Source organism: Hyperoodon ampullatus (assembly GCF_949752795.1).
Source record: "Hyperoodon ampullatus genome assembly, chromosome: 3".
In the NCBI taxonomy this organism is placed as follows: domain Eukaryota; kingdom Metazoa; phylum Chordata; class Mammalia; order Artiodactyla; family Ziphiidae; genus Hyperoodon; species Hyperoodon ampullatus.
In genome coordinates, this window is record NC_136916.1 from 94,539,271 (window position 1) to 94,565,089 (window position 25,819).

At 50.2% G+C, this 25,819-nt stretch overlaps 1 protein-coding gene across 4 annotated transcripts in view; it reads right to left on the reverse strand.

Annotated features, from left to right (window-relative positions):
* Positions 1 to 1,249: 1,249 nt before the first annotated feature.
* The window catches only part of CAPN3 (calpain 3), a gene marked incomplete at both ends in the record, with an annotated part of 47,691 nt that continues 23,121 nt past the window's right edge, over positions 1,250 to 25,819 (reverse strand). For 2 of the 4 annotated variants that reach the window (XM_079700809.1, XM_079700810.1), the window contains 19 exons: positions 1,250 to 1,276; positions 1,687 to 1,745; positions 2,072 to 2,188; positions 2,409 to 2,487; positions 2,578 to 2,646; positions 3,135 to 3,199; positions 3,298 to 3,355; positions 3,734 to 3,811; positions 10,074 to 10,110; positions 10,864 to 11,072; positions 12,087 to 12,256; positions 13,690 to 13,850; positions 14,639 to 14,716; positions 16,880 to 16,965; positions 17,860 to 17,943; positions 20,741 to 20,909; positions 21,600 to 21,733; positions 23,236 to 23,354; positions 24,852 to 24,921. In XM_079700809.1, coding sequence (XP_079556935.1) covers positions 1,250 to 1,276; positions 1,687 to 1,745; positions 2,072 to 2,188; positions 2,409 to 2,487; positions 2,578 to 2,646; positions 3,135 to 3,199; positions 3,298 to 3,355; positions 3,734 to 3,811; positions 10,074 to 10,110; positions 10,864 to 11,072; positions 12,087 to 12,256; positions 13,690 to 13,850; positions 14,639 to 14,716; positions 16,880 to 16,965; positions 17,860 to 17,943; positions 20,741 to 20,909; positions 21,600 to 21,733; positions 23,236 to 23,354; positions 24,852 to 24,921 — 1,869 coding nt within the window. Of the gene's footprint in view, positions 1,277 to 1,686; positions 1,746 to 2,071; positions 2,189 to 2,408; positions 2,488 to 2,577; positions 2,647 to 3,134; positions 3,200 to 3,297; positions 3,356 to 3,733; positions 3,812 to 4,791; positions 4,906 to 8,286; positions 8,305 to 10,073; positions 10,111 to 10,863; positions 11,073 to 12,086; positions 12,257 to 13,689; positions 13,851 to 14,638; positions 14,717 to 16,879; positions 16,966 to 17,859; positions 17,944 to 19,763; positions 19,911 to 20,740; positions 20,910 to 21,599; positions 21,734 to 23,235; positions 23,355 to 24,851; positions 24,922 to 25,819 lie in introns of all 4 variants that reach the window. The other 2 variants (XM_079700808.1, XM_079700807.1) reach the window with 2 other exon arrangements.

The window sequence follows — 25,819 nt, forward strand, 5'->3', positions numbered from 1 at the left end:
TAAGCAAATAGCTTAGCCTTCTTACATTTTGGTATAAAGCTGTGAACTTCCTAACTTTGTAAAGCAAGATATAAAGCAAATATAAGGGGAAAATAAAGTACTTTTACTAATTGTTTATTTTTGTTACCTTATCTGCATATTCATAGCCAAACCCTTCTTTTCCACATTGGTATAGAGAACAAGAAGGAAATTGGGTAGAAAATGAAAGATGGTTGTAGATATGCCACAGATCATGGTCCAGATAAGCTCGGCAGACAGCTACATATAAGGATTTATTCAAGGTCATACAGTAGGTCAATATTAGTGGAGGAACTAGGATTAAAAACTTTATCTCTGCTCCATTACACTCAGGTAACTGGCCCCTCTGGTTATAGGTGACCCATTTTGTCTTGATCTAGACACCAACAGCTATTCCCCTTCCTTTCCTCATGTGTCTTGGAAAGTATTTGAGTGATTCCTGTGCTCAAGAAATAGCAAAAGGCATGATTAAAGTGGGGTTTAGGATTTATTTGTATATGTGTGTATTTTCCATTGCTGTGTTCTGAAACTACGGCTCTCTATACGTGATAGGTAAGATTGGAGCTACTCATCCCTGCTATGGCTGACATCTAAATGTGAGAAAACAAAACATGATCAAGCCAGCTATACAGGTGCCTTTATTTAGATCAACTTTTTTCAAAATGCAACCAAACGTATGAGTCAGATAACCCAAAGTGTCCAACCCTCTTCCGCTGAGCTAGTTTACTCTGGAGCAGGCCCATCCTGAAACAGTCAGGCAGAACCAAATGCTCACTGGGCTGCTGTCCCGTGAGTGGGAGAATATAAAGGTGATAGAGGGCTCTGGCACCAGGAAGTGTTGAGTGCCACTGGCAAATGCTTCTGTGAACAGCCGAGGGCAAGCTAAAGGGAGTATTTGCTTCAGAGCTGAGGCCACTCAGACTCCAAGCAAAGCTGTCACTGGGCCATGGCTAGCTGAGGCAGACAGAGACACTTGCCTCCATGTGGCACAGGGACAGAGTTGTTCTCCCTTCCCCATTCCTTAACTAAAGGGTGAGGCTGGGCATGACAGATGGACAGATACCCTGAGGCTGAGAAGGAAGTGCGTAGAGGAGGAACAAGACCGATGCGGTGCCTGGAGGTCTGCTGGGGGTGCAGCTACTGTGTCCTTTGAGGTAAGTGGCTCTAACTCTGTTGGGTGAAATTGAAATCCTGAGTGATCCTGCATGGCCTTGGATGAGGCCAGCTTGGTTCAGGCATACATGGTGAGCTGCAGCCACTGAAAGAGGAAGTCCCAAGATCAGAATGCAAACAAGAAAAGAGAGCCCAGCCCTAGGGATCTAACAGGGTAGAGGAAAGGGACAGTCCCCAGCATGCCAGACACTGGGAAGATTTTCTGAGAAGCAGCAGTTTACTGCATCCTTCCCACAGATCTCTCCTAGAAGGTACATATTTTCCAGCATAAAGTCATTGTCGAACTGAGGCCTCTTTGGAGCCTTCCCCCAGTACACGTTCCCGATGAGCCACATCCTGCTGAGCCGTGAGCTTCCCTTTATGTTCCTTTCCCATCCCATCCCTCCACCACCGTTGGGAAGTGAGGAGCGCATAGTGTGTCCAGTCTTCCTCATGGATTCCTCTACCTCGAATTTTAAGGTACAGGGGGATTGTACTGCTTCTATTAGGCTTTACCTCTAGAACGTTGAGTTTGATGATACCGTCACCATCCTTGTCAAATGCATGAAAAGCTCCTGTGTGGAAGAATGCACAGGCCAGAGGCCAGTTAAAGGCTCAGTCCCCCTCCACTGCTCTACCTTCCCTTAACAGGACCGTGTGCTAAGTGCTGCTCTTCAGCACAAAAATCTACCAGGCAGAGTACCACCAGTAACCCTCCCTTTGCCATCCCATTCTGAGCCTGAAGAGGCCCTTCACCTTTGTTCAATCTGAATAGAGTAGATTGGGATTTGTCCAAGGTCATACAGTAGGTCAGTTAGTGGAGATTCCCGCCACCACAGCTGTCGCCGCAGGAGAGGGGGCAGGAGGGGCAAAGAGAGCAGAAGGGTAGCTGTCCACTTACTGAACATGCCCTCCAGCCTGAGGAGGCAGCAGATGAAGCTGTCGAAGTCGATGTTCATGGACCTGTCTGCATAGCGCATGGTGATGATGTCGTAGAGCTGGTTGTTGAGGTGGAAGCCTGTGGGGGGAGCACAGGAGAGATGGGGGTAGGCTTGGAGCCCTCAGGCCTGCGTGCTATCTCCCCTGCCTCCTGGTCACTCTGGGGCCTGGGAGAGGAAAGCGAGAAGCCCTCTCTCATTCCTTTCTCTAGTAGGGCCCAAGTGGCCCCATCCTCCCCTCCCATTCCTGCTCCCACCGGCTCCAGTCCGCATCCTGGCCACCCCCTTTCTTCCCCACACCTGCGTCATTGACTGCATTTCGCATCTCGTAGCTGTTGATGGTGCCGGATTGGTCTGTGTCGTAGTGCTTGAAAATTTTCTGGCAATAAAAAATTTGAGGACAGAGGTCACACACTGAATCTCTGAATCAATCCCTCCCTCACTCCCACCTTCGGTTCTCTCATCCCACCTGCCAGGCCTTAATCTTCTTCCAGAGGTGATGGAACTCTTGTAGGTTCAGTCTCCCAGAGCCGTCTGTCTGGAGGAAGGAAGTCAGGGCTACAGGGCACATAGCAAAATCCCCCTGGATGGGGAGAGGGCTTTCTAGGCGGCTGTGCAGGGAAGGTAGCCCTATAGGAGAGCTTTGCCCAGGATATCCCACTCTGCCCTGTCCTGGTATTTAACACCCACCTCTATGCTTTCCGAGTCAAAATTAATGCCTGCTCTATAACCCAGGGAACCTTTCTCCTAGGGACCACTTTCGTTAGGCAGGGCCCCAGGCAGAATCCCAGGCCTGAGGTTAAGAGCAGGGGCCAATGTTCTTCCCAACTGTACCTCCTCCAACAGCCCCTTTCAGACCAGCAGCCAGGAAGTTCTAACTCAGGGCCTCCTTAAATCTTTCCTCGGGCATGAATTTGAGCCCCTCTGCTTGACTGGGCCCCCCCCCACTTCATTTGTTGCCCTAGCCCCCAGAGGCTGCACAGGGGCTGATGACAGAGGCTTGGGAAGGGGTGGCAGGAAGGATACGTCCATGAGAGCAATCATACTACGGCAGGACTCCAGCGTGAAGCCTTGTGTCTTCAGATCCTTATCTGGGAGGTATGGAGAAGAGTGAGGAGCTGCTTTCAGATAACTGCACACACCCTGCCCCCACCACCCACCTGTTTCTCACAGAGTCTGAGCCACTCACGTTTGTTCACAACTCTGTTAAGGATATTCTTGAGCTCATCTGCACAGATCTCCATGTCCTGAGGAGAAAGGGGGAAGAGAGTCATTGTTCAAGAGTACAGCAACTGATGGAGCAGAAGCTTTGCAAAACAAATCCCGGCTGTCCATGGTTGTAAAGTCCCTGCCAGGGCTATTCTGTCGGGAAGCTGGGGCTCTTCCGGGGAAGACACACTGCAGCCTCGGCTGTCCAGACTGCAGTGGGCAGCTCAGAGCCACCCAGTGGGTGTGTTGGTCAAAAACTCGAGGACTTCACTTGTGGATTTCTGTGCTACACTCATACACCCTGTTTCCACCAAAAGCCAAAATGACCTCTACTGAACCATAATGAAATAGCTGGCAAATTGAGCAATTAATCAAGGAGAGGAGTGTCTGTGGGAGTCGGGGTTGGAGGTACTCACATCGCCTGCTATCTGCCTGAAAATGTTCCAGAATTGCTGCTGTTCCTCACTTCCCTGGTCGGCGCTGCCAGGCTCTGACTATGGAAGCGCAAAGGAAAACTGGTTGGTGAGGACCAGGGAGATGGGCAGACCCGAGAGGAAAGTTCCTTCTGGACTGAAGGAGCCAGGTGCCTAAAACAGCCCTAGGTGGCAGCAGGAGCTGGGTACAGGGCAAATGCTCTTCTTTTTCGGCTGACCCTGGTGATCTGGAGTGAGGATCGTCTAGGCCCAAGTGACCCTTCACTCCATACCCCCGCAGCTCAGACATTCTAACCAGAGGAGGTATACTAGCTCTGCAATCATGTAGACAGCCCTCTTGGTTCTCTCCCCCCGTCCCCAGCTGCTCGAGCCCCCTCCACTGTTTTGAGCCTGACCATCCCAACCAGACCAGCCCCAGCAGGGCAGAGGGGGCCAGACCAATCTGATAGCTCCAGCTGCCTCTGTCATCAAGGCCAAATCTTCAGAGGACCCTCCTCCCCTCCCCACTCCGTTGCATGGGCACTACAGGGTAGAGATAGCCCTGGATTTATCTGTGTACTTTTGCCTCTTAGTCTATAACCTCCTGGAAGCTTTATCTGATCACCTCTCCCCCCTTTAACACCGTCCCCTGAGCTCTGGAGGACTCCATTTCTGGTGTCATCCCCCTTTTCCACTACTGTTCTTTATCCTCCCCATTGTTAGTGACACCAGGAAACGAGTTGTTCCATCTCAAGCTGCTTCTGTCATAGGCTTTGCATCCCTCTTTCTTTCCTGGCTGGATGGGCTCCAGCGGGGAGGCTCAGCCTGTCCTTCCCAGGCCTAGGACCAGCTTGTTGTGGCAGCCAACCCCAAGACATTCACCCAAGCAGCATCCCAAATTTTAGGAGAACTTGATGAGAGAAAAGGTCAGTGGGACAAACCCAAACCTCTAGATGTTAAAGGGATACCCCACCCCTGTGGCCCCTCCAACCCCCATGCACCCCAAGAGGATAGACCTCAGTTATGTGCTGGCTACCCCATTCATGCACATGCTCGGAAACCTGTGGGGATTTTGCTTGCTTATCAGGGCTTGTTTTGTCTTTGCCCTCCTCTGATTCCTGGTCCACACCCAGCTCCTTGTTGCTGTTTGCTCTGTCTGAAACGAAGATGATAGGCTGGAGAGAGGAGGGAAGTGGGGAGGGGTCAGGAAGGAAACAAGGATTACTGGCTGAGCGGGCACAAGGAGGCAGCCTCCCTCCTGGACCAGCTTTGTCCAGTGAAAAGGGAAAGAGCAGAGCTGGGAGTTCCTGAACCTCCGTTCAACCTCCATCTCTGCCACTAACAAGCTGTGTGACTTGGGGAAAGATGCTAAGTCTCTCTGGACTTCAGTTCCTTATCTCCTCATGGTAGAATTTTGAGGATTAAGCAAGGTAGTTAGTACACGTGAAAATGCTAAGAATGCTAAAAGCAGCATGATCTAGTGCAGTGATTTTCAAGTATTTTGTAGATTTTTTTTTTCAAATGGAAGCCCTGTTCAAATTAAATTTCCCCAGAAGTCATTAAAAACAGAACTTCTCTGCTTGATGAAGAAGGCAGAGCTCTTTTCCCTCAGCGTCCCCACATCACCGTGGCAGCTACTGAGGCACCTCCAAGGAACCTCTAGGACTCGGCAGAGGACACATTGAAAAAAGGACTCTGATTAATGGCATGGTCAGTGAGTGAGGTCAGAACACTTGGCTGGCGTCCCAGCCGTACCCCTCACATCTGAGAAATATCCTCTGGACTCGGTTTACTCATCCATTAATGGGGATGATAAAACCTGCTTTGCCTTTCTCATTGGGCTCTTACGGGGATCACATGGGATACTGAATGTAAAACTATATTGCAAAAACATTTAAGATGCTGCACAAATATAAGGAGTATTTGCCAGACATGCTCATGCAAGTGAGGAGGATATAAAAGGGTGGAGAGCAGCTGCTATGCTGTGCCAGTACTGGTTGGTGTATACATCCCACAGGGAAAGCCAGAGGAGAAAGGCTAGGCTGGTGGCTGCAGTGCAGAGAGCAAGGGGGCAATAAGAGTCTCTCAGAGCAGAAATGGAACCTGACCGCTCTCTGAGTCCCCATTTACCTTTCCACACTGTTCGTATGGGACAGCACAAATGGACAGACATACGTATGGAAAGAGCTTCCCCGGCTTTGGCTCCCAGCAGGCCCCAAATACCTTGGCTTGCTCTGCCTTCCAAGCAAAGGGTCTTGTTCAAGTAACTGATGCTTGTAGGGAATCCCAGAGCAAGTGGGGCTCACAGTCTGAAGCGGGGATGTGTGCCCATGGACATGGTGTGGCCGTGGGGCACCCCTGCCAGGCACACATCTTGGGGCCCAAGTGTGGGTCTGGGCAACACAGGCAATGGAGTACAAGGGGCCTGCACCAGAGAGCTGAGGGCAAGAAACATGGGTTTTGGAGCAGACAAATATGATTTCCAGTTCTATTAGTTGTGTGTCCTTAGGCAAGTACTTCTGAGTCTTTATCCTCATCTATAAAAGGGGAATCATAACAGCACCTACCTTGTAGATACTGTTGTAATGAAAACAATGTATATTTTACCCCCAGCACAGTGCCTTAACATGCAGTGTTAGGTGCTTAGGTGCTTGATGAATCTCAGCTCTGGTCTGCATCAGCACCAGTGCTTGGAGGACCCCTGTGACGGATCCTTCCAGACGCTCTCATGAACACTAACACCAAACCTTGTCTGATAGCCTATGGCTACTGCTCCGTGGGCTTGAGGATGCCCAAAGGTCAGTCATTTCTGGATGGCACTCTGGGTGGTCAAACCAGAATTCTAAAAGGGGCACCATTATTGTAGGCACTACCACCCTGAAGACTATGGGGAAGTTACGGGGTGAATGGAGCAAGGATGGGGTTGATTACAACTGTAATCTCGAGTTGCAAAACCACACAAGGGAAACAGTGACCTCGGTCTCAGATGGAGGCTTTCATCTGAGGCCCCTGAGATGCTCTTATCTTAGCACACATGGTCACCTTTAGTGATGGTGTTCTTACAGCAAAGTGGTCTTAACCAGGACACCCAGGAGGGACTATTCCTTAAGACCCCAGGAGGGGAAGCTGCCCAGGTAGCTCTCCTCATTTCTCCCCCTTTAAACCAGTCACGTTGAGCAGCTCCTCTGGGGCTGTGCCAGTGAAGCTTCTCTTCCCCTTTCCCCTTTGCCATCTGGACACGCACAGCAGAGTCCATCAGGGCCCATGACTTAGGGGGGCTTAGTTCAGAGAGAGAGGTCACTGTCTAGGAGGGGATTTGCAACAGGCTTCACCTGGAACAAGAGCCCTGGCAGTGACAGCCCCTCTGGGCGTCCTCACCACCCCTTGCCCAGAAAGCTAAGAAAAAAGGAGGAGTGGGGAGCAGGCAGGGAAATAGAGGGGGGAGAAGGAGCCATCCTGTCTGCAGAGCAGGCAGCTGGCATCACAAGGCCCTCACTCTCCATGGAAATCCTCACACAACTCTCTCACTGTCCCTTGAGGAACAGAACCCATTGCCATTACCCACAAGAATCAAGCCTTGCTTAGCTTAGCCAAACCGGTGTCTGAGAAAGAAGAGGTGCTCCTTCTGGCTTTTGCAGGACCTCCATGTCAGGCCCATTTTCACTGGAGGGCCATCCTCTCCCTCCCTCTTCTGAGCGGGCAATATAACATGGTGGTTCAGAGCACAGACTGCAGAGCCAGACCTCCTGGTTCCAAGGGCTGGCTCTGCCACTTACTGGCTGTGTGGTCTTGGGCAAGTTCGTCAATCTGCCTGTACCTTTTCTTCCTTTGAAAATGGAGATAATAGTAGTACAGGCATACCTTGTTATATTGTGCTTTGCAAATACTGCGCTTTTTACAAATGGAAGGTTTGTGGCAACCCCGTGTTGAGCAAGTCTATCGGTGCCATTTTCCCAACAGCATTTGCTCATTTTGTGTCTCTGTATCATTTTGGTAATCCCTGCAGTATTTCAAACTTTTTCATTATTATGTTATTTGTTATGGTGGTCTGCAGCCAGTGATCTTTGATGTTACTACTGTGACTTGCTGAAGGCTCAGATGATGATTAGCATTTTTTAGCAATAAAGTATTTTTAATTAAGGTATGTACTTTTTTTTTAGTTTTAATACTGTTGCACATTTAATAGACTACAGTATAGTGTACACATAACTTTTATATGCACTGGGAAACCAGAAAATTCGTGTGACTTGCTTTATTCCGATACTCGCTTTAATGTGCTGCTCTGGAACTGAACCTGCAATATCTCCGAGGTCTGCCTGTACCAATCTGATAGAGTTGCTGTGAGGGTTGAGAGAATCCATGGAAAACACCTAGAAGAGTGCCTGGCACGTAGCCTCTGCTCGGCAAGCGTTAGCTATCGTTGCTGTGTACCCACAGATGCCACAGGAGCTCAGGCAAGGAGGTGGAGGGCTGGGGGGAGGGGGCAAGTCCAGTGCACGCATGCTCATGCGCACACACACGCCGTGCTCTCTGCCCACTCACCCTCTTACACCCACCTTGGTTTTTTTCTTCTTCTGCACAAGGAAAGGAAATAATAAATGCAGAATAAGTGAAAAGCAAGTTCCCAGAAAACCCAGTGGCTTTTGGCTTCCCTGTGACCTGGTCCTCAGTGTGGGGTGAGGTTCCAGGGTCCAGAAATCCAGGTCACATGGAGCCAAATGGGACTGGAGGGTGAAAGGAGAAGAGAATTCTCCAGGCCCAGAGACTGGCGGCTGCTATGGCTTTGCTTCTATAGTCCACTCTGCTATTGGACATGGCCAAGGAAGGGGATCTTCTGGCAGATGTTTTGTATTTTTTAATGAAGTTGGTTACTAAAACACCAAAAAAAGTGGCTCACCCAAACTGGCCTGAAAATGAATTTTATTTGACTTACAGAGTTTTGGGTTTTGTTTTTTTGGTAAAATTAGAAGGTCTGGCAGGCTGCACGGGCCTGTGACCCCCTGTGACAGCAATCCAGGGAGCTGGGAGCAGCAGCTCTCTGCACCCTCCAGATTGCTGCAGACACCACCACACCAGTTGTCTCTCCGACACTGAAACCAAGTGTCAGTTGAGAACTACAGGCAAATATACCAGTGTAGGGACACCAAAACCCCCATGCCTGCCTGCTCCACTCAGGTAGGTGAAATGCCAGTCCCCGTAAGCTTTTGAGTTTGCAACGTCTGATAAATACACCGATTACTGACATTCAAAAGATGAGACTAGCACCAAATGCACTTAAAACTAAAACCAACATCTGTGATAATTCAGAAGGCACTTGGAGATCTGCCACTAGCACAGGGTCAGGATTAGAACCACGAGTGTCACTACCCAGAAGACAACTCAGTGGGGCATTTGCTGTCTGCTTATTGGCCCAGGGGACACCCACAGAACACAAGGGACAATTTATTTGGGCCAGAGCCCAAAGTCCAAGGCAGTCACAAGACTCCTCAACACAAGGAGACCCCAACACACACCAGCTCTGTGTATCTAACCCTGGGCCTCCCACCCTGGCGGGGACAGGCCTTGGCATGGGATGAGGGAGAGAGCCTGAGTCTGGGCTCAGAGAATCTGGATGTGAGTTCCAGCCTTGCCATTTACAAGCTCTGTGAATTCAAGGGAGCCATTTAACCCCACTGAGCCTCTGCTTCCTTACTTGAAAATCAGGGAGAATGACCTTATTATTACATCTCAGAAAACTTGCAAGGATCAAGTGAGATGACACATGTGAGAAGTACCTTGTAAGATGTAAAACACGTGAACAATAATCACCATTTAAGGGCCCGTGCTTTGCCAGACCCTTCATGTACATGATCTCATTGATTCAAAGCTCACAAAAGCCTTGCAAGGCACATATTACCATCCCTATTTTACAGAGTAGGAAACTGAGTCAGAGGAGTTACATAACTTGTCTAGGTCACAGAGCTGGCAGGTGGAGGACCCGGGTTTTGACGCTGACTCCAGAGCCAGTGTAGAGCTGGTTTTTTTCTATGTGAGATTCTAACTCAGAATCCAGAGCTGGCTGCTGCTGTTGTCATCCCGTCCTGTGGCCTTGATCCCTCCCCCTAATTGTTCAAACTGCTTCTCCTTCTAGGACTCTCTTCTGTCCTTCTAGCCCCTGGACTAACTAAATATCCCCAGGACGTAAGTCTCATGACTTCAGGCCATGCCACAAAGAAGTTGCAGTAACACGGAGCAATTGCTCTGCACACCCCAGACTCCCACGTCCCTCTGCTGATACCCACTCTCCCCTCCATCACCCACCTGTGCCCTGGGCCTTCTCACACGTAAGAGCCAAACCACTTACCACTGGCCGATCCACGGAGATTGTGTTCTCAACTCCCCTGTGAGGAACACAAACATGAGGGTATCTCAGTGTCACCAGGAGTAAGTAGGAAGCACAGAGGGGATTTGCTCAGGTCACCTGGCTTCTCAGAGTCAAGTTGGCACTGACCTCAAGAGAACCCCAGGAACTAACTTCCTCCACCACAGGTATCATTCCCTGCAGCCAAGTGCAGACACAGGGCTTCTTGTTGGCTTTGTCCAGATTTCCCCGAGTGCATTACCCAGCCACCTATCCATGGACCTTGTGCTTCTTTTAGGGACAGAGGTCAAAGTGGCAGGACCTATGAACTCATCTGACCAAGAGGGCAGGATGTGGCCTTGCTGCCCTCCTTGGTCATCCTAATCCTAAAAGTTCAATCAACCCAACTGCTCCTATCCCTCTTCCCACTTTATTTTTTCTCCTTATCACTTATCTAAATCTAATATACTCTGTATACTTTTTCCTGTACATTGTCGTCTCATGCTAGAATGTTAAGCTCCATGAGGGCAGGGATTTCCTTCTGTTTAACTCACTGCTGTATCCTCAGTGCCTAGAGGAAGAGTGCCTGGGACATAGCAGGTGCTCGATAACTATCTGTGGGGTGGATAGATGTAGGGGAGAAGTGGCCAGTGGCTTGGGAACAGGGGAAGAGGTACAGCCTGGTCAGCATATCCCAGGTCTCCTGGAGGAGACCTGTCCAGCTGCCTCACACCTCTAATCTCTGGAATGGGCCATGTGGGCTCTTAGGGGGAAAAGCCAGGCTGGGACTCACTCAGAGAGGTTCCTCTTCTCAGAGAAGACCCGGAGGATGAATTCCCCCTCCTGGTGGGGCTCATAGGTGGAGGGCACAATGACGTACTCGCTGGGAGGCAGGCGGAAGCGCTCAGACACCTCCCGCATGTTGATGTAGGTTTTGCTCCTGGCCTTGGAGGCGTTGTACAGGAAGAAGTCCTTCTGCAGGTGCTGCTTGTTCCCATGCATCTGAGGGAGAGAAGAGCCCAAGGGACCTGAGCCCCTCGGGAGGGACACTCTGTCCTGCTCAGTCCTCCTCCAGGGAGTCCTCCTTGCCGATTCCCTGGTCACCCATTTCACAGTCATGACCTCCCGACTTCTGATTCCTAAGGCCTCGAATAGTTCAACATCCCTGGAGCTCCGTACTCCATCCATATCCCCTTCCTTTTCTGTTCTGATCCAGAAGTGAGTGTCGACTCTGGCATCCCCCACTCAGGGCCACTTACCAGAACTGCCGCTGCTTAGCTCCAAATCACCTCTAGGCTGGGGAAGGACCCCAAGGAGGCAGGGGGAGCTGTGGCTGGGGTCTGAGGGAGGCGATCCCTCCACCCCAAAGAGGGCAGTCAGCCTCAGAATGTGTCTGTGTGACCCTGTGTGTGAGTGTGAGCGAGTGTGTGAGTGTGCGACGGTCTCTGGCGGGAGGGGTGAAAGGGCACATTGTAGGGGCCGTGGTCAGGAGGCCATGCAGTACCCTGAGGCCCTGGCTCTGGAGTTGAGTAATGAGGGCAAGGCCCTCTCCTATTGTAGTCCTGCCCACAAACCCCACAGGAGGCTCCCCGATGTGCCACAGGTGGACACAGGCCCCCGGGTAACGCTGCACGCACTGCTGGCTGCTCCACTTCTATACCTCTTTGGGAACCTTGGGGAGAAACAGAAAAGGAAGGTGCTCAGATTCTGTGATTTCAGATCTGAATGGGGATGGAAAGCTTGCCAAAAGGGCATGCTAGCCATCATAGAGCAAATGCAGGGGTCTGACTCCCCGTGTACCTACCTGGAGAGCCCTGGCGCCCCTCCACCTCCCCTAGACGGGTTTTTTTTTCCACTCGTTACAAACTTCTAAGAGGTTCTGACACAAGTGGGCCCGATATCAGGAGTTTGGGGGGGGGGGTCATGGGTATTGGGGAAGCCGGGGGACCCCTTGGGACGCCCCCTGAAAACCTCCTTCCTGAAAAGGTGGTCTGAAGCTGATCAGGGACGGCGCACCTCGTAGATGGCGAAGCCGATGGTGAAGAGGTTGGCCCCCAGCTTCCGGTCCTTCCGCCGGTTCTTCTGCATCAGGGCCACCAGGAAGCTGCAGATCACCTCGGACTCGTCAGGGTCGTCGTCCTCCTCCAGGAGCTTCAGACGGTACTGAGGGTTGGTCCAGAAAGTGTCTGTGCCCCGCAGAAAGGAATTGTACATTCAGTGTACAATTGCCTCTCAGAGACAAGGCAGGACGGGAGATGAGACAGAGGGAACCTATTTATCTCTTCCACCACACCTAGGTGTTCAAATATGTACAGAAAAAAAATGATCCAGGCATTTGTCTAATTATTTGGTGTGTGTGGGGTAGCCTTTACACCTTTATACAGATGGAGCTGCGCTGATGCCTGTGTGGCTCCTCCTTCCTCTCTGAACTTTCATTCTCTGTCTTTGCTGATGGTTTCACTTTCCTCACCTGCCTCGTCAGTGTTGTTGGTCCCTGGGATTTTGTCCTAGGCCTCTTCTCTCAACCCATCTTTCTACCTCCCTAGGCTGTCTTATCAACTCCCAACTGCTCCCTGCACGCTGGTGACACTTGAGCTGCAGATCCCAACCTCAATCTCTCTTTTTTTTTTTTTTTTTTTTTTTTTGCGGTACGCGGGCCTCTCACTGTTGTGGCCTCTCCCGTTGCGGAGCACAGGCTCCGCATGCGCAGGCTCAGCAGCCATGGCTCACGGGCCCAGCCGCTCCGCGGCATATGGGATCCTCCCAGACCGGGGCACGAACCCGTATCCCCTGCATCGGCAGGCGGACTCTCAACCACTGCGCCACCAGGGAGGCCCTCAATCTCTCTTTTTGACTCTCTCCCTTTGTCCCTTTTATCTTTCTTTTTTTCTTCCTCCCTCCCTTCATCCCTTCCTCCCTTCTTCCCTCCTTTCCTTCTTCTCTTCTTTCCATCCTTTCTTCCTTCCTTCCACAAATCTATATTGAGTCCCTATCGTAGAGTCAAGTACCATTCTTATCTGTGCATCCAGTTCTCTATCACACATATTCACCTGGATATTTACAGGTGCCTCAGACTTCCCATGTCCCAAAGTAAACTCCCCTCCCTCCCCTCCCCTCCCACAACCAACTCCATCCAAAAAAACAAACAAAAAATTTCACCGATTGTTTTTCTCTTGTGTGTTTCATGTTACCTCCCTGGCACCATGTACTCAGGCCCCCAGAGTGGGAATCTTGAAGTTGTTCTTCCTTCTCCACATCACCCAGTATTCCCTCCCCTCAACCTGCCCCATCCCCCCGCATCTCTGCTGCTCCTGACTTGGCCTAGGCTTTCCTCATCTCTGGCTTGAATCCTTGCAGAAGCTGCTAACTCAGTCCTCCAGTCCCATCCTCAGCGTTATGAACACAGTCCTGTTCTGACATAATAACCTGCTTAAAGGTTGTTACCAGCTCCTTAATGCAAACTCCTCAGCATGGAGGTGTCCTTCTCAGTAAAATGGGGACAGTTTCATAAGATAATGTGTGTCTGGGACTTCGTAGACTCTCAGCAAATGCTACTTAATACTCTTCTACCTGGAACTTGTTCTGCTTGGACCCTTCCCCCATCCAGAGCATCTCCCACCTGGGAAGTTGCGGCAGCCTCCAGCAGAGCAGCCCCTCACCCAGCGGCCCTCGTTCACGGACACTGTCCAAGTCTGAAGCCTGTCGGACTCCAGGGCATCAGCTGTGAGGTTGCAGATCTCCAGCTTTGTGAAATGGTAGATGAAATCGTCATAGGACATCCTGAGAGGTTGGAAGAGGAGAGAGACCCATATGGGAGGCTGGGAAAGGTAAGACTCCAGGGCTAACACAGCACAATGAAATAGTCCAGAGCCACTTGGTCATGATCCTAGAGAGGACCCTGGCCTTCCTTTTTAGGGTCAGTACTGTCAGTTCTGATGTGTCCTTTGCAATAACGACTCAAACTCATGTGTTCTTGATGGGAGAGCTCGGCAGCAATTCAGTTCTCCAAAGTGTTACTGTGTGCCCCTCCACCGGGCTCAGGCGCTGGGCCAGGGGAAAGAGAGATAGTTGGGGAAGGACAGACGATGAAGCAAGCAATTGTAAAGGTGATGAGTATCACAGAGAAATTAATCCCAATCCTGAGGAGAACAAGGGGATCCTGAAGAAAGTTCCCTTTAATCTGAGACTTGAAGGCTGAGTAGAAATGATCTGAGTGAGGGTGAGGGTGCGGGGGGCATTGACTGAGCAGAGTAAGTAGAGCTTCCTCGGCTCAGGAAACAGCCCTGCGGAGGCCAGGAGGGAGCGAGTGGCTGGAGCAGCGTGCATCGGTGGAGGGGCACAGAGCGGTGGGAGCCACAGCGTGCTGGCCCGGTCCTGGGCTCAGTCATCACCATGACTCTTGGGCTCCTCTCAAAACCTCAGTCTTGCTGGGTCTCTGGATTTGGAGAACAGGGCCCAGATGTCCCAAGGGCTGGAATCTGACGGCCTCTGTCCGGGGATGGAGGCTTGAGATTTTAGCTCCCACCCCGTCCCTTACCCTGCAGGGTCCTCTTGGGTCCTGGACTCACCAGAACTCTCCATCCTCCGTGACCTGGTGTTGCAGACGGGCCTTCTCGTTCTTGTCCACAAAGCTCCAGTTCTTCCAACTGGAGGGAGAGTGGAGGAGTTAGGGAAGGAAAAAGAAAGGGAAGGAAAAAGAAAGGGAAGGCCTGGTGTGAGTTGGGACAGGAGGTGTCAGAGAAATATGAATAAGTTCAGAGAATAGGTCATCTCCAAACTGCAGCCAGTGTGAACCATCGAAATGCAAATCTGATCTGATACCCTCAGTGCAAAACCCAATAATTGCTTCCCACCATCCTCAGGATTAAGACCACACTTTTTGAATGGTTTATAAGGGCTTGACTCTTCTCTGGCTGAATCTTTTACCATTCCTCACACTTTAAAGTTAGGAGTTGGGCTCTGGAAATAGGTAAACTGGGATTTCAATTTAATCATACCAGTACTAGCTGTAACCTTGGGCAAGTCACTTCACCCCTCTCAGCTTCTGTTTTCTCAACTGCAAAAGGGGAATGATTATATCACCTACTCACAGGGCTGTGATGAGCAAGAAATGAAATAACACATGCAAAACTTTTAGAACAGACCCGTCATCTAATAAGTAGCTGTCTGAGTTACTGAGAGAAAGACCAAACATGTAAACTTCTCCTTCCTCCTGCCGCCCCACGAAACATTCCAGTTTTGTGTTTTAAAAGCCTGGGCAGTTTTACACACTCTTTCTCCCAAAGAAGGAGGAAATAAAGCACATTTGTATTTCAGGCATGTGGAGGAGAATGAAACTAAACTAGTTTGGAGAGGTAAGGGATTGAGGAAGTGCTTGGAACCAGAGTATACCAGAGGGAAAGTGGAGATTCCTGAGACCAGCAGGAGGGGCACAGTGACAGCGAGTTGGGGGAGTGTCTCCTTGTGTGACTGAGGCTGGGCCCCACTAGTCAGTGATCCCTGCAGTGGAGGTGTTGGCAGAAAGTGAGTTAAGGCCGGAGACCAAGATCTGAGACTGGAGGACACAGCGAGGGTCCCTGTGGGTGACTCGGGCCAGTGGAGTGGACAACTGATGGGGCACCGAGGGCCTTCCCAGAGCAGAGAGCCCAGTTCAAATGCCACTCCCTCCAGGCAACTTTCTCCCTTCCTGTCCCACCCAGACCAGGAGAAGGGCTCCCTCTCTGTGACCCTTACCATAGCATTTCTCTCAACGATTAGTGTTTTTCTGTACTTCCCACTGGACCTTAAAGCCTACAGCGCAGGCCCTGAATCTCTGCGTTCATTTCTAAGTCCCCAGACAGTAGCATGGGGCCTGGCACATACTGCACACTGAGGAACTGGGGATTTGTCGCACGGATAAGAGAAGGGAACGGTAAGGAGACCAGGATCAGCACCTTATCGGTCTACCAAGCGAGGCTGCCTGCTCACGGAAGGGCCCCAGTGCTTAGACCTGTGCTTGGGATTCAGTAGGTGCTCAGCGAATACTTGCTAAGTGAATGAATGGCCGAATGAACCAGTAATTACGGTGCCCTGAGATGAGAGGTATGTTGAAGTAAGCCAGGGGCTGAAGGACACACACAGCCTGCGTGTGGTCCTTCCCAGATGCTGAGTCCTGCTTCCCGCCTTGGGAGTAAAGGAGCTCCAGGGCCTACTCTCCAACCAGAGAGGCGGAGTCAGGAGCCAGTGATTGGGGTGGGACAATAAAGGCTTTGTGAACATTCTGGAGCCTTCATAACAGCTTCCCCAGGTGTGCTGTTTTTGCTGCCCCCAGTCACTTGCTCTCAGTGATAAGCAGTAAAGTTCTTGCAAAGGGCCTGTGCATCTCTTTATGGGGATAGTGAGGGAGAGGAAATCTTAGCACTGGTTAAGCGCTCTCCTGACACAAGCGCATTTTCTCCTCATAACAGCCCATGGGGTTGGTGCTAACGTTGTTCCCATTTTACAGATAAGGCAACAGAGATTCCGAGAGGGAAGTCACCTGTCCCGTCCAGACCCCTGCATCAAGACTCCCCTCCTGCCTGGACCTAGCCCAGGCTTTCTAGCCATCTTTCCTCTCCAGACAGTGGCCACCAGCAGGCTCTCTGGACCCCAGGTTCCTGTGGCTCTGCTCCCAGCCCTTCCTGAAGCCCACGTCCCCTCTTCTCCTCTGTGGATCCTTGGTTTTAAGGGTGATTTTAGACCAAGCATTTGTAGTACTCTTGTGGCTCGGTACCCAGCCCTGCCTTGCCCCAGGCCTTGTTGTCCCCTATTCGTGGGGTCCCCGCACCCACCTGTCACTCCAGGAGCCATTCCACTCCACCTGGCCCCAGGGGTTCCGCAGCCGCACCAGCTTCACTTTCTCACCCTTGTACAGGGCCTTGAGCAAAGAGAAAAAGCTTTCTCCCTTTGGGCCCTTTCTAAAAGGGGGTCTTCTGTCTTGCCCTGAGGGCTGGGGTGGGAGTGGGGAGAGAATCTTGTATAGGGGCCTGTCATGCCTGGCCCCGGTCAAGGACACTAATCACAAGTCCCCTGTGGAATGGCAGGGTGACGGGTCAGAACCTTAGGGCTGAGTCTGCAGGAGTCAGGCTTGGCCACCACCTTGCCATCTTCTAAGAAGTGATTTCCCCAGTGAACATCTGGCCATTCAGAGCTTTGGGAGAGGAGGCAGGGAATATAATGTAGGGCTCTGCTAGCACAAGGTGCCTCTGTGTGAATTAGATAAAATGCCCCTGCTGGCTGAGGAACTATAGAAAATGTCCCTTCCAGATGGATCAATCAGAAAAAGGGGCCCTTTCTCCTGTCTGCTGCATGGGCTGCTGCAGATGACTGCCCCTCTCTGCCCATCTCTGTGAACAGGGCACAACTCGCCCAACTGTGCACAAGGGGCCTGACAAGGTTCCCGTCTGTGACGTGACCCAGTGAAGGCCAGACATCCCAGGGGGAGCAAAACCTTGGAACTGACTATGAAAAACAAGGAACACAAGAGCCCATGATATCAACTTCATAAAACCAAAGTGCTTTCTATTTGTTCTTTGGAAATGTTGGGGCAATTGCCATCTTTAGCACTAAAAACAAACATAAACTGAGCACCATCTTGTGGCAAGATCCGCCTACCAGTCCCAGTGGTCTCCTCCAACCCCAGGCGCTCGGCCTGCGTGCCTGATTGGAGGCAAATTCTACAGATGTGAAGGGACACAGAAAGCCAAGTCCTGACTTCGGGAGGACCAAGTAGCCCCTCAAGTCCCGTCCCGCTGAGCCCCGCCAGGCTCACCTCCTCCAGCCCAGTGACTGAGTAGGCGTGGCCTTTGACCAGCCCGCAGGCCATTCTTGTCTCGTACTGAACTGGAACAATCGTCTGTGGAGTGAAAACCAGACAACCTGTCAGGGGTTGCTGCCTGAGACAAAGTTCACACTGGTTCATGTCCTGGGCTCTGCGAGGACGAGGACTCCTCCGCGCCCTGGAAATTTGCCTCCCAGCCATGAGAAGGCCCTCACTAGCCCTTTCAGAGAGCCAAGAAGATGCAGCCCAGACAAGTGGTTTCCCCAGACCGTCGGAGAGCGACATGGAGCTGCGGCGCGAGGTGGGTGAGAGCGTGCCTGGCCCTCCTTTCTGGATCCCTTGGGGTCCTGCAGAGGAGGAAGTGGGGGCAGATGGAGGCTGCCCTGGATTGGGCTCCCCTTCCCCTGAGCCCACCCAGGGTTGACTATTCCTGGAAGAGAAAGGGATTGGGAAATGGGGGTTAGATGAAACATGTAGGTCTAACCCTTTATCTTCACACCCCCTCACTTCCTCCACACACCCCCAGAACACGCTCAAGAAATCCAAAGCGCCCAGGGAGAGAATTCTGAGGAGGCCAGAGGAGAGTCCTGCTGAGACGTGACTGTGCCTCAGGGAGCAGGGGTAGCTCTTCCATTTGAGATTTGCAGCCACAAGAGATCCTCGGCAGAGGGGTAGGATCACCAAAGCCCAGTGGGCCCTAGACGGATCTCTGTGGCTTCACTTCGCCTGATAGCATAACAGCTTTAAGAGCAGCAGCCTGGAGGCCTTTTCAAGGTGAGGGGTGTGTGGAGGGCCAGGGTTTTTTGCATCTCAGCCTCTTCCAGATTCCAGTCTTTATAGGACCCAGACCATGCTGAACAGAAAGGGAGGGCGGCAGGAGATGCGTGCATCTCTCAGTTCTAGGCGGTGGGGGGAGGGAAGGTGGCGGAGCCACTTGAAATGACTCTTGTGGCATTACTTATGCATACCTAGCTATTCCACTGCTGGCCATCTGTCCTAAGGAAATCATCATGGACAGACACAAAGATGTATCTTATAGGATGTTCATCGTAACATTTAAACATAATAGCCAAGAACAGAAAAAGAAAACAATCTAAATTCCCAATAATAAGGTATTGGGTAGATAAATTATAACTTATTTGCATGGTGGAATATTGTGCAGCCACTAAAAAAAAATGTTAGAGGAGACACATTAAGAATATAATTCTCATTGCCACATTAGGAATATAAAGCTAACTGAAAAAAAGCGTGCTGCAAAGAGGTGCATACAGTATGACAGCTATTTTAAAATAAAAATTTAGATTAGTAGTATGCATAGAAAAATACTAGAAGGACGTATACCAAATGTTATTATCCTTAGATGGGGAAAACATAGCTTAATTTTTCTTCTGCTTTACTCCATGGCGCGTATTACTTCTAAAAGCACTAGAATATAAGCTCTGGGGCGGGGGTGTTGGGGGGAGACTGCTTGTTCACTAGAATCCTAAACAAGGGGGAGAGAATTCTCTTTGTTTGCTAGAAGAGTGCCTAGTGCCTAGTAGGAGCTCAATAAATATGTGTTGAGTACAAAAATGAACAAATTAGAAGGAGAGAAGTACTTTAAAATGAATGAAGGCTCTCTTGTGTTTCTGCATGTTAATTCGTTATCAGAGAAGCTGCCTGGACCATGGAGTTTGAAGGACCTCCCACAGAGATTCCCTCCAAAAGCTGCCTCCCGCACCTTCCTCAGGAGCCTTGGAGAGGGCAAGTTATTCCAACCCAGACCCTTGGAAGGCCTCAGGAGGAGCCTGTGTGTGAGGTGCTGGCTGCTGAGGAAGGTCTGACACCACATACAACAGGGCCGGGTCATGCAGGTGGGAGGGATGGTCAGCCCTGACAATCAGAGGCGTACACACCCGGGTCGGTCTGTCATCTGAGCATCCCTCAGGGATGAGGTCTGAATCCCTGAGATCCGAGTTATTCATATTCCTCACCATCCGCTCAATCAAGTCCCTCATGTTCAGACCAGAAGGAGAGGTTCCATAGGTCATGTTTGTGCCATCCTGAGGCCCGACGGGGAGGGCAGGGGAAGGGGCGGGAGAGAAAGCAAACAGAGGAGGGTGATAGAAAGGGAAGGAGACAGAAAGAAGGGGGGGACAAAGGAAAAGAGGAGAGAGAAGTAGAGCATGAATGCAGAAAAGATGGAGAACAGTGATGCAGAAAGAAAATGTTCATCCATGGGTGCTTTATGCTGGCTCATCTTCCCAAGCTTCCCCATCTACTGGGTGTACTAGGAGAGGAAGGGACAGGAATTTAGCTTGGGGCTCTTCCTCAGCAATGGAAATCGCCAAGACTATTTATTATACATTGAGCAGCCCCCAGGAAAGGTGTGTCTCCTGGCCAGTCTGCCATTCCCTTACTCTTGGCTCTGGTCTCAGTTCACACCACTTTGTTGCACAGGCTGAGTTTCTCCCAGATTATAACACAAAGCCCGTATCCCAAGTGAGAGATACAATCAAAGCTCAATGACTGGGAGGCTTTCTTAGGGAACTGGTGGGCTCAGGTCCATAAGCCAAGTGTGTGGCCAGCTTAATAGTGGCATGCTGGGACTGAAAAACACTGGCCACAGAGGCCTACACTGACATAGGCCTCTGGACCTATTTCCACCTAAATTCCAGGGCTTAGAATGTCCTTGCTGAATATCTTTATTGAAAATCTCCACAAACTCTTCTCCCTTGAAAAATTCCCAATTTTCAAAGTTGAGAACCAGTTCCACCTTCCTAAAACAGTAGATTCACCCTGTCCCAGAGGAAAGCCCTATGCTGCTAGTCACTGGGTAAGGCTTCCCAGTAGTTGGCAGCCTCCTGCCCTGCATCCCACACCCTAGACTTACATCAATGGAGCAACCCATGAGGGAGCCCCTCTCGATGGCTTTCTTCATGATCTTGTACATGTCTCTGGGAGCATCCTTGATTTCAAAAAACTCTGTTACTCCTCCTGTGAAGTCCTCCATGGCCTCTGTAGTGTTCCCACCTTTCAGGGCTTCATATGAACCATGGAGCCTTAGAGAGAGGATGAAGACCAATCTGGGGTCACAGGGTTCTAGGAAACATGACCCAGGTACCCCTACCACCAGAACTTTACTCTTGGGTCCTGTGATGTTGTCTCATCCAGTTCACCAACAAGCCTGTAAGCTGTTGGAATAGGTACTAGGATTCCCTTTCTTCACAATGGAGAAACTGAGCTCTAGAGGCTAAGTGACCAGCTAAGGCCACAGAGAGGAGAAACACTGGGATGGAACCCACTATTCCCACTTCCTGATGCTTTCCACTATACCCTGAACCTGAGGTAGGGCTCTGTTAAAGCCATTAGTAGCTGGGGTGGGGCTTCTAAGTTTAGGGACAACATGGCTTTATTAATATATTGCAAGCTCACGAGGTGGAGCCAAGCCAGACTCTGGGATCTGAGCTCCAAAGATATAATGCGCTCATCTAGGATTCGCAATGCCACCAAGAAGGCAGGATTAAAGAGCTCACTATGGGAAGCTAAAGCTAAAGATTTCCTACACACGTCTTATTTCTACTCTTAGTGGTTTTACTTAGGATCACCGCTGCCTGGACCAGATCTTCTCTGACTTTGTGTCACAGTTGAAGACACACACACACACACACACACACACACACACACACGCTGGATCTTGCAGTCCACCTCCTCGCCTCTAGCCCTGCCTCTCAGTCTAAAGTGCTGCTTACTTAGCATAAGCCTTCTCCAGCAGAGCGCTCCAGAACTCATTGTGGTGGTTGGATTTGGTGAAAACCAGTTCGTTGTTGTAAGTTGGCAGGCAGTCATCAATAACCACGTCCACCCAGTCTCCATAGCGCCAGAACTGCACAGAATCGTCAAGCACAGAGTACATCCTCAGATTACCATTGGGAAATGTGTCCCTACCCCACATTCCTTAATACCAAGCACCTTGGGTTTGGAGTGTGTGACTCTTTCTCTAACTGGACTGGGAGCTCCTTGAGGGCAAGAAGTGGTTTACAAACCACTCTCTCTTCCACCCAGTCCAGCTTGGTATGGGGGATGGTAGGCGCTCCCTACCTACCTGAGGGCTTGAGATTTTCCTTTTCCTGCTCTGTAAGTCTGGGGTGTGGCCTAGGTATCAGTATTTTTAGGTATCTCAACTGATCCTGATACGCAGTCAGGGTTGAGAACCGCTGGTCTAGGTGAAGGTGATGTATGATTTACGTATTTCTTGATGACAAATAAGGTAGAAATTGCTGCTGAAGAAGAAGGATTGGCGTGGAAAAGGAAAGTGACCCAGAATATACTCTGGCTAAAGCAGGAACACTGTCCAATATTCTCAATTCTGGATGATGTTCTTTTTTGAACAAATCAGTTTTGACCCAAGAAAGCCAAATGTAGTTTAATTTCCTTCTAATGACATTTTCTCCCTTATGGACAAGAGGGCAAAAATCTGTCTGGTCTCTGTGTTTATGATCCTTTAGATATCAGACCTAGCAGACCTTTTAAATATTTGAGGGAGGTGAGTAGCTTGATTTTGAAGAAACAAAATTCAGGGCCCAGCTGCCTTGCCTGAGCTGGGACGGCAGCAGGACACTGAACCTGAACTTGCAGAGAAGACCCTTTCTGAAGTCTTCAGTCCTGGGATAGAAGATCAACTGATGATCTGGGTCAGACCAGGACATTTGGAGCCTTAAGGGCTGGAGACAGATTGATGCCTCAGAACCCCAATGTCTGCTAGATGCCCACATACGAAGCTCATTTCAGTTCTGGGCCAGCACAGGGTTTGGCTCTTTGCCAGGACAATTTGGATCCAGAAAGTTTCCAATGGCTGAATTGATTCTGGAACCAAAAGACTCATTGCTGGGCCGAAGCAGAAGCCTGGTTCCCAGATTAACCAGACTTTTCTTCCAGAGGCTGGAAAGGGTGCGTGATAGTCTTGGTATAGACCTGTGTTTAAGGGACACAAGTAAAAAGGAGCTGCAGCCGTGGATGGGATTTCCTTTACAACCTAAAGGGCCCTCTGGATTCCCAGTGCTAGTATCTTAGGGATTTACTTGAGAAGGGCTGCCAGTAATAACACGGAAGCCAGCCAGCTGGAGAGGCAAAAATAGACCCACAGGTCAGCAAACAGGATATCCTCCAACCTTTCTGGGGCCTAGTGGAAGGTGTAGGGGTTTGAGGGTAGGAAGAGATAAACAACTGCTTCCTCACAGGCTTGAGGCCTGAAGAGGATCACTGTCCACATCCATGGCCAGGAGGGTGGGTGGGAAACTTTCCTGGAGCCACTGGGAAGTGAAGGCAGGGAGACCAGTGGTGAGTAGACAGCAGCTGGCCCTCTTAACTACACTCCCTTGACCTCACCTGGAAGTGAAAGATCCCCGCGTAGTTTTCGGTGAAACTCTGATCATGGGGTATGACCCGGAAAAGCAGTCGCTTGTTCAGGGTCAGGCAAGCGATGGCTGCGAGAAACCAGCAGTCCCCTGCAGGCAAACACGCGGCACAGGTCACGGGAGGGCCCACACCTCCAGGGAAGACGGAGACTCCATCCCCATCGGCTGCTCTACTTCTCTGGAGAAGGGCGTTCACTTGGCATTCACTGTCCCACTTCCAGATCTGACCTTACAGAGGTGTCAACCCAGGGAAGGAGTGTGACAGCAGTCTCTGGACCATGTGATCAACAGGGTAACTTACTCCCTTGTGACTGGCTTTCCTGAAAGCTGTAGGCAATTCCTTTGTCTGCAACATAAGGTCAGACCTCCATTTGGACCTCAGTGGAGATGGGGCGGTAGGGGTCATAATTGGGTCATTCTTTGTAACACCCACAGGAAATCTGCCTGCCCTGTAACTTTGCAGTGTGAGTCCATTTCCCCTTCGGACCTTGGCAGAGACTGAGCAACTGAGAGCCATCAGTGCAGCCCATTTGTATTGTAAGGAAAGCTGGCTAGTAGTTGGAGGCGGCACTTTGCCCTGTGTCTGTGTGTGTATGCATGTGTGAATACCCAAGGGGCAGGCCTGGATCACTAACAGAGCACAGACTATATACAAGGCCTTCGTTGTGCTCTGTGGGATATGACAGCATCTTTGAGACTGCAGAGGGGAGGCTGAGAGCTGCCACAGCCCTCCTCCCACCATTGGCCCCCACCAGGCCCCCCCAGGCAGCCAGCCTCTCCTCTGAAACAGGCCCAGATTATTAGCTTGCCCAGGGCTCTGCAGGCAGTCTTCCCTCGAGTGCAGGAACTCAGATATCCAAAACTTCTTCAGCCTCTCCTTCTGGGGCCAGATTAGCCAAATTCATTTGGTCTTGAGTGCCCTTTTCCCACAAGTTTTAAACTGTGTTTGTCGATGTCTCTCCAACTTTATTTCACAGAGCTTTCCTACAGTCCACACCAAAGATAATACTTCCCGAACAAGAGGCTGAGACAGAGGAGAGACTGGTGAAGCAGACAAGCTAACCAACCAGACAGAAAATTGGACGCTTATCCACATGGCAAATGTCGTCTGTGTTGAAAGACTCCTTTAATATGAAGCTATTCTGGGGCAATTTCAACAAGAGTTCGAGTTACAAAAGCATATTTTGTGAGCATATAGATTTCATGTGCCCAAGGGACATGCGTGGTACATGGACAGTTTCAGAGCTGACTTCTAAGGAAGGTGGGTACAGCTAAAAGCAGGGCTTTTGTCTCGCTGAGTGGGGTGTGTGAGTGTCCTGGAGACTCTGGAGAGGAGGCTGTGGAATGAGGCACACCTCCTGTGACACAAGGCAAAGAACTAGTGAGACAGGTGGGAAGGACAGAAATTAAATGAAGCAATCACCAGCACGTTGATAAATGAGTATAAGGTAATGTTATCAAAACCTCCTCCCCCAAATTCATTAAAAGCAAAAACAGATTATTGTCCCTTTACTTACTGTGAAGGGATCACACCTTTTAATCACCCCTTGATTGTTTGGCTAGATATGCCCCGAGGGACTCTCCTACCTAGATCTCCTTGACAGATGTCAGTTCTGTTGGCTCCACCAACGATAAATCGAGGATTCTCACAAATTTCCTGTGAAACAAAAAGGAAATAATAATAGTAGCAGTAGCTATTATTTACTGAGGTCCATACGTAGTACTGGCATCACATATCAAGAGTTTTACACACACCACTCATTTAAACCTCCAGAAACAGCCCATGAATTGGATACTATCATTCTTGTTTTTCAGATGAGGACACCAAGGCTCAGAGAGGTTAAGAAACCTGCCCAAGGACACACAGCTAGTAAGTGAGAGAAGCCAGATACATGGCTTCTTTTCCCATTGTTCCACACTGCTCCCTCACACTGATATACTGTCTGAGTAAAGATGTACCTTGAGAGTTAGGGCAGTGTCATTACTGTCACAGCTTTGGAGGGACAATAGAAAACATGGCTCTTGCTTTTTTTTTTTTCTATGCCAGGGAAAAGAGGTACAGGAGGGAAAGTAAAGATCTTTTCCCCCAAGACATGGTAACATAGATATTTAGTATCAGCATATGTCCCAAGGGCCACAGGCCTTGAGAGCTGGGGAGAGCCAAGGGTAAATTTGGTGTGGGCCTTAAAGACCTCCCCATCTGTTGGCGGGTGCGTTTTTTTTTTTTTTTTTTTTTTTTGGAGGGTGCGTTCTTTATTCAAGGTAACCCAATAGGACATCCCTGGCCTGAGCAGTTTTCAAATCCAGGCACTACCAATTATGTGTATTCCAACAGAGACCAACAGAGGGTGCTCTTGTTTTTGTTTGGATGTGTCATGCTTTGGGGGTTTTTTTGTTTTTTTTTTAATTTATTTTAAATTTTTTATTATTTTTTATTTTTTGGCTGCATTGGGTCTTCGTTGCTGTGCGCGGGCTTTCTCTAGTTGCAACAAGCTGGGTCTACTCTTCACTACGGTGCGCGGGCTTCTCATTGCAGTGGCTTCTCTTGTTGCGGA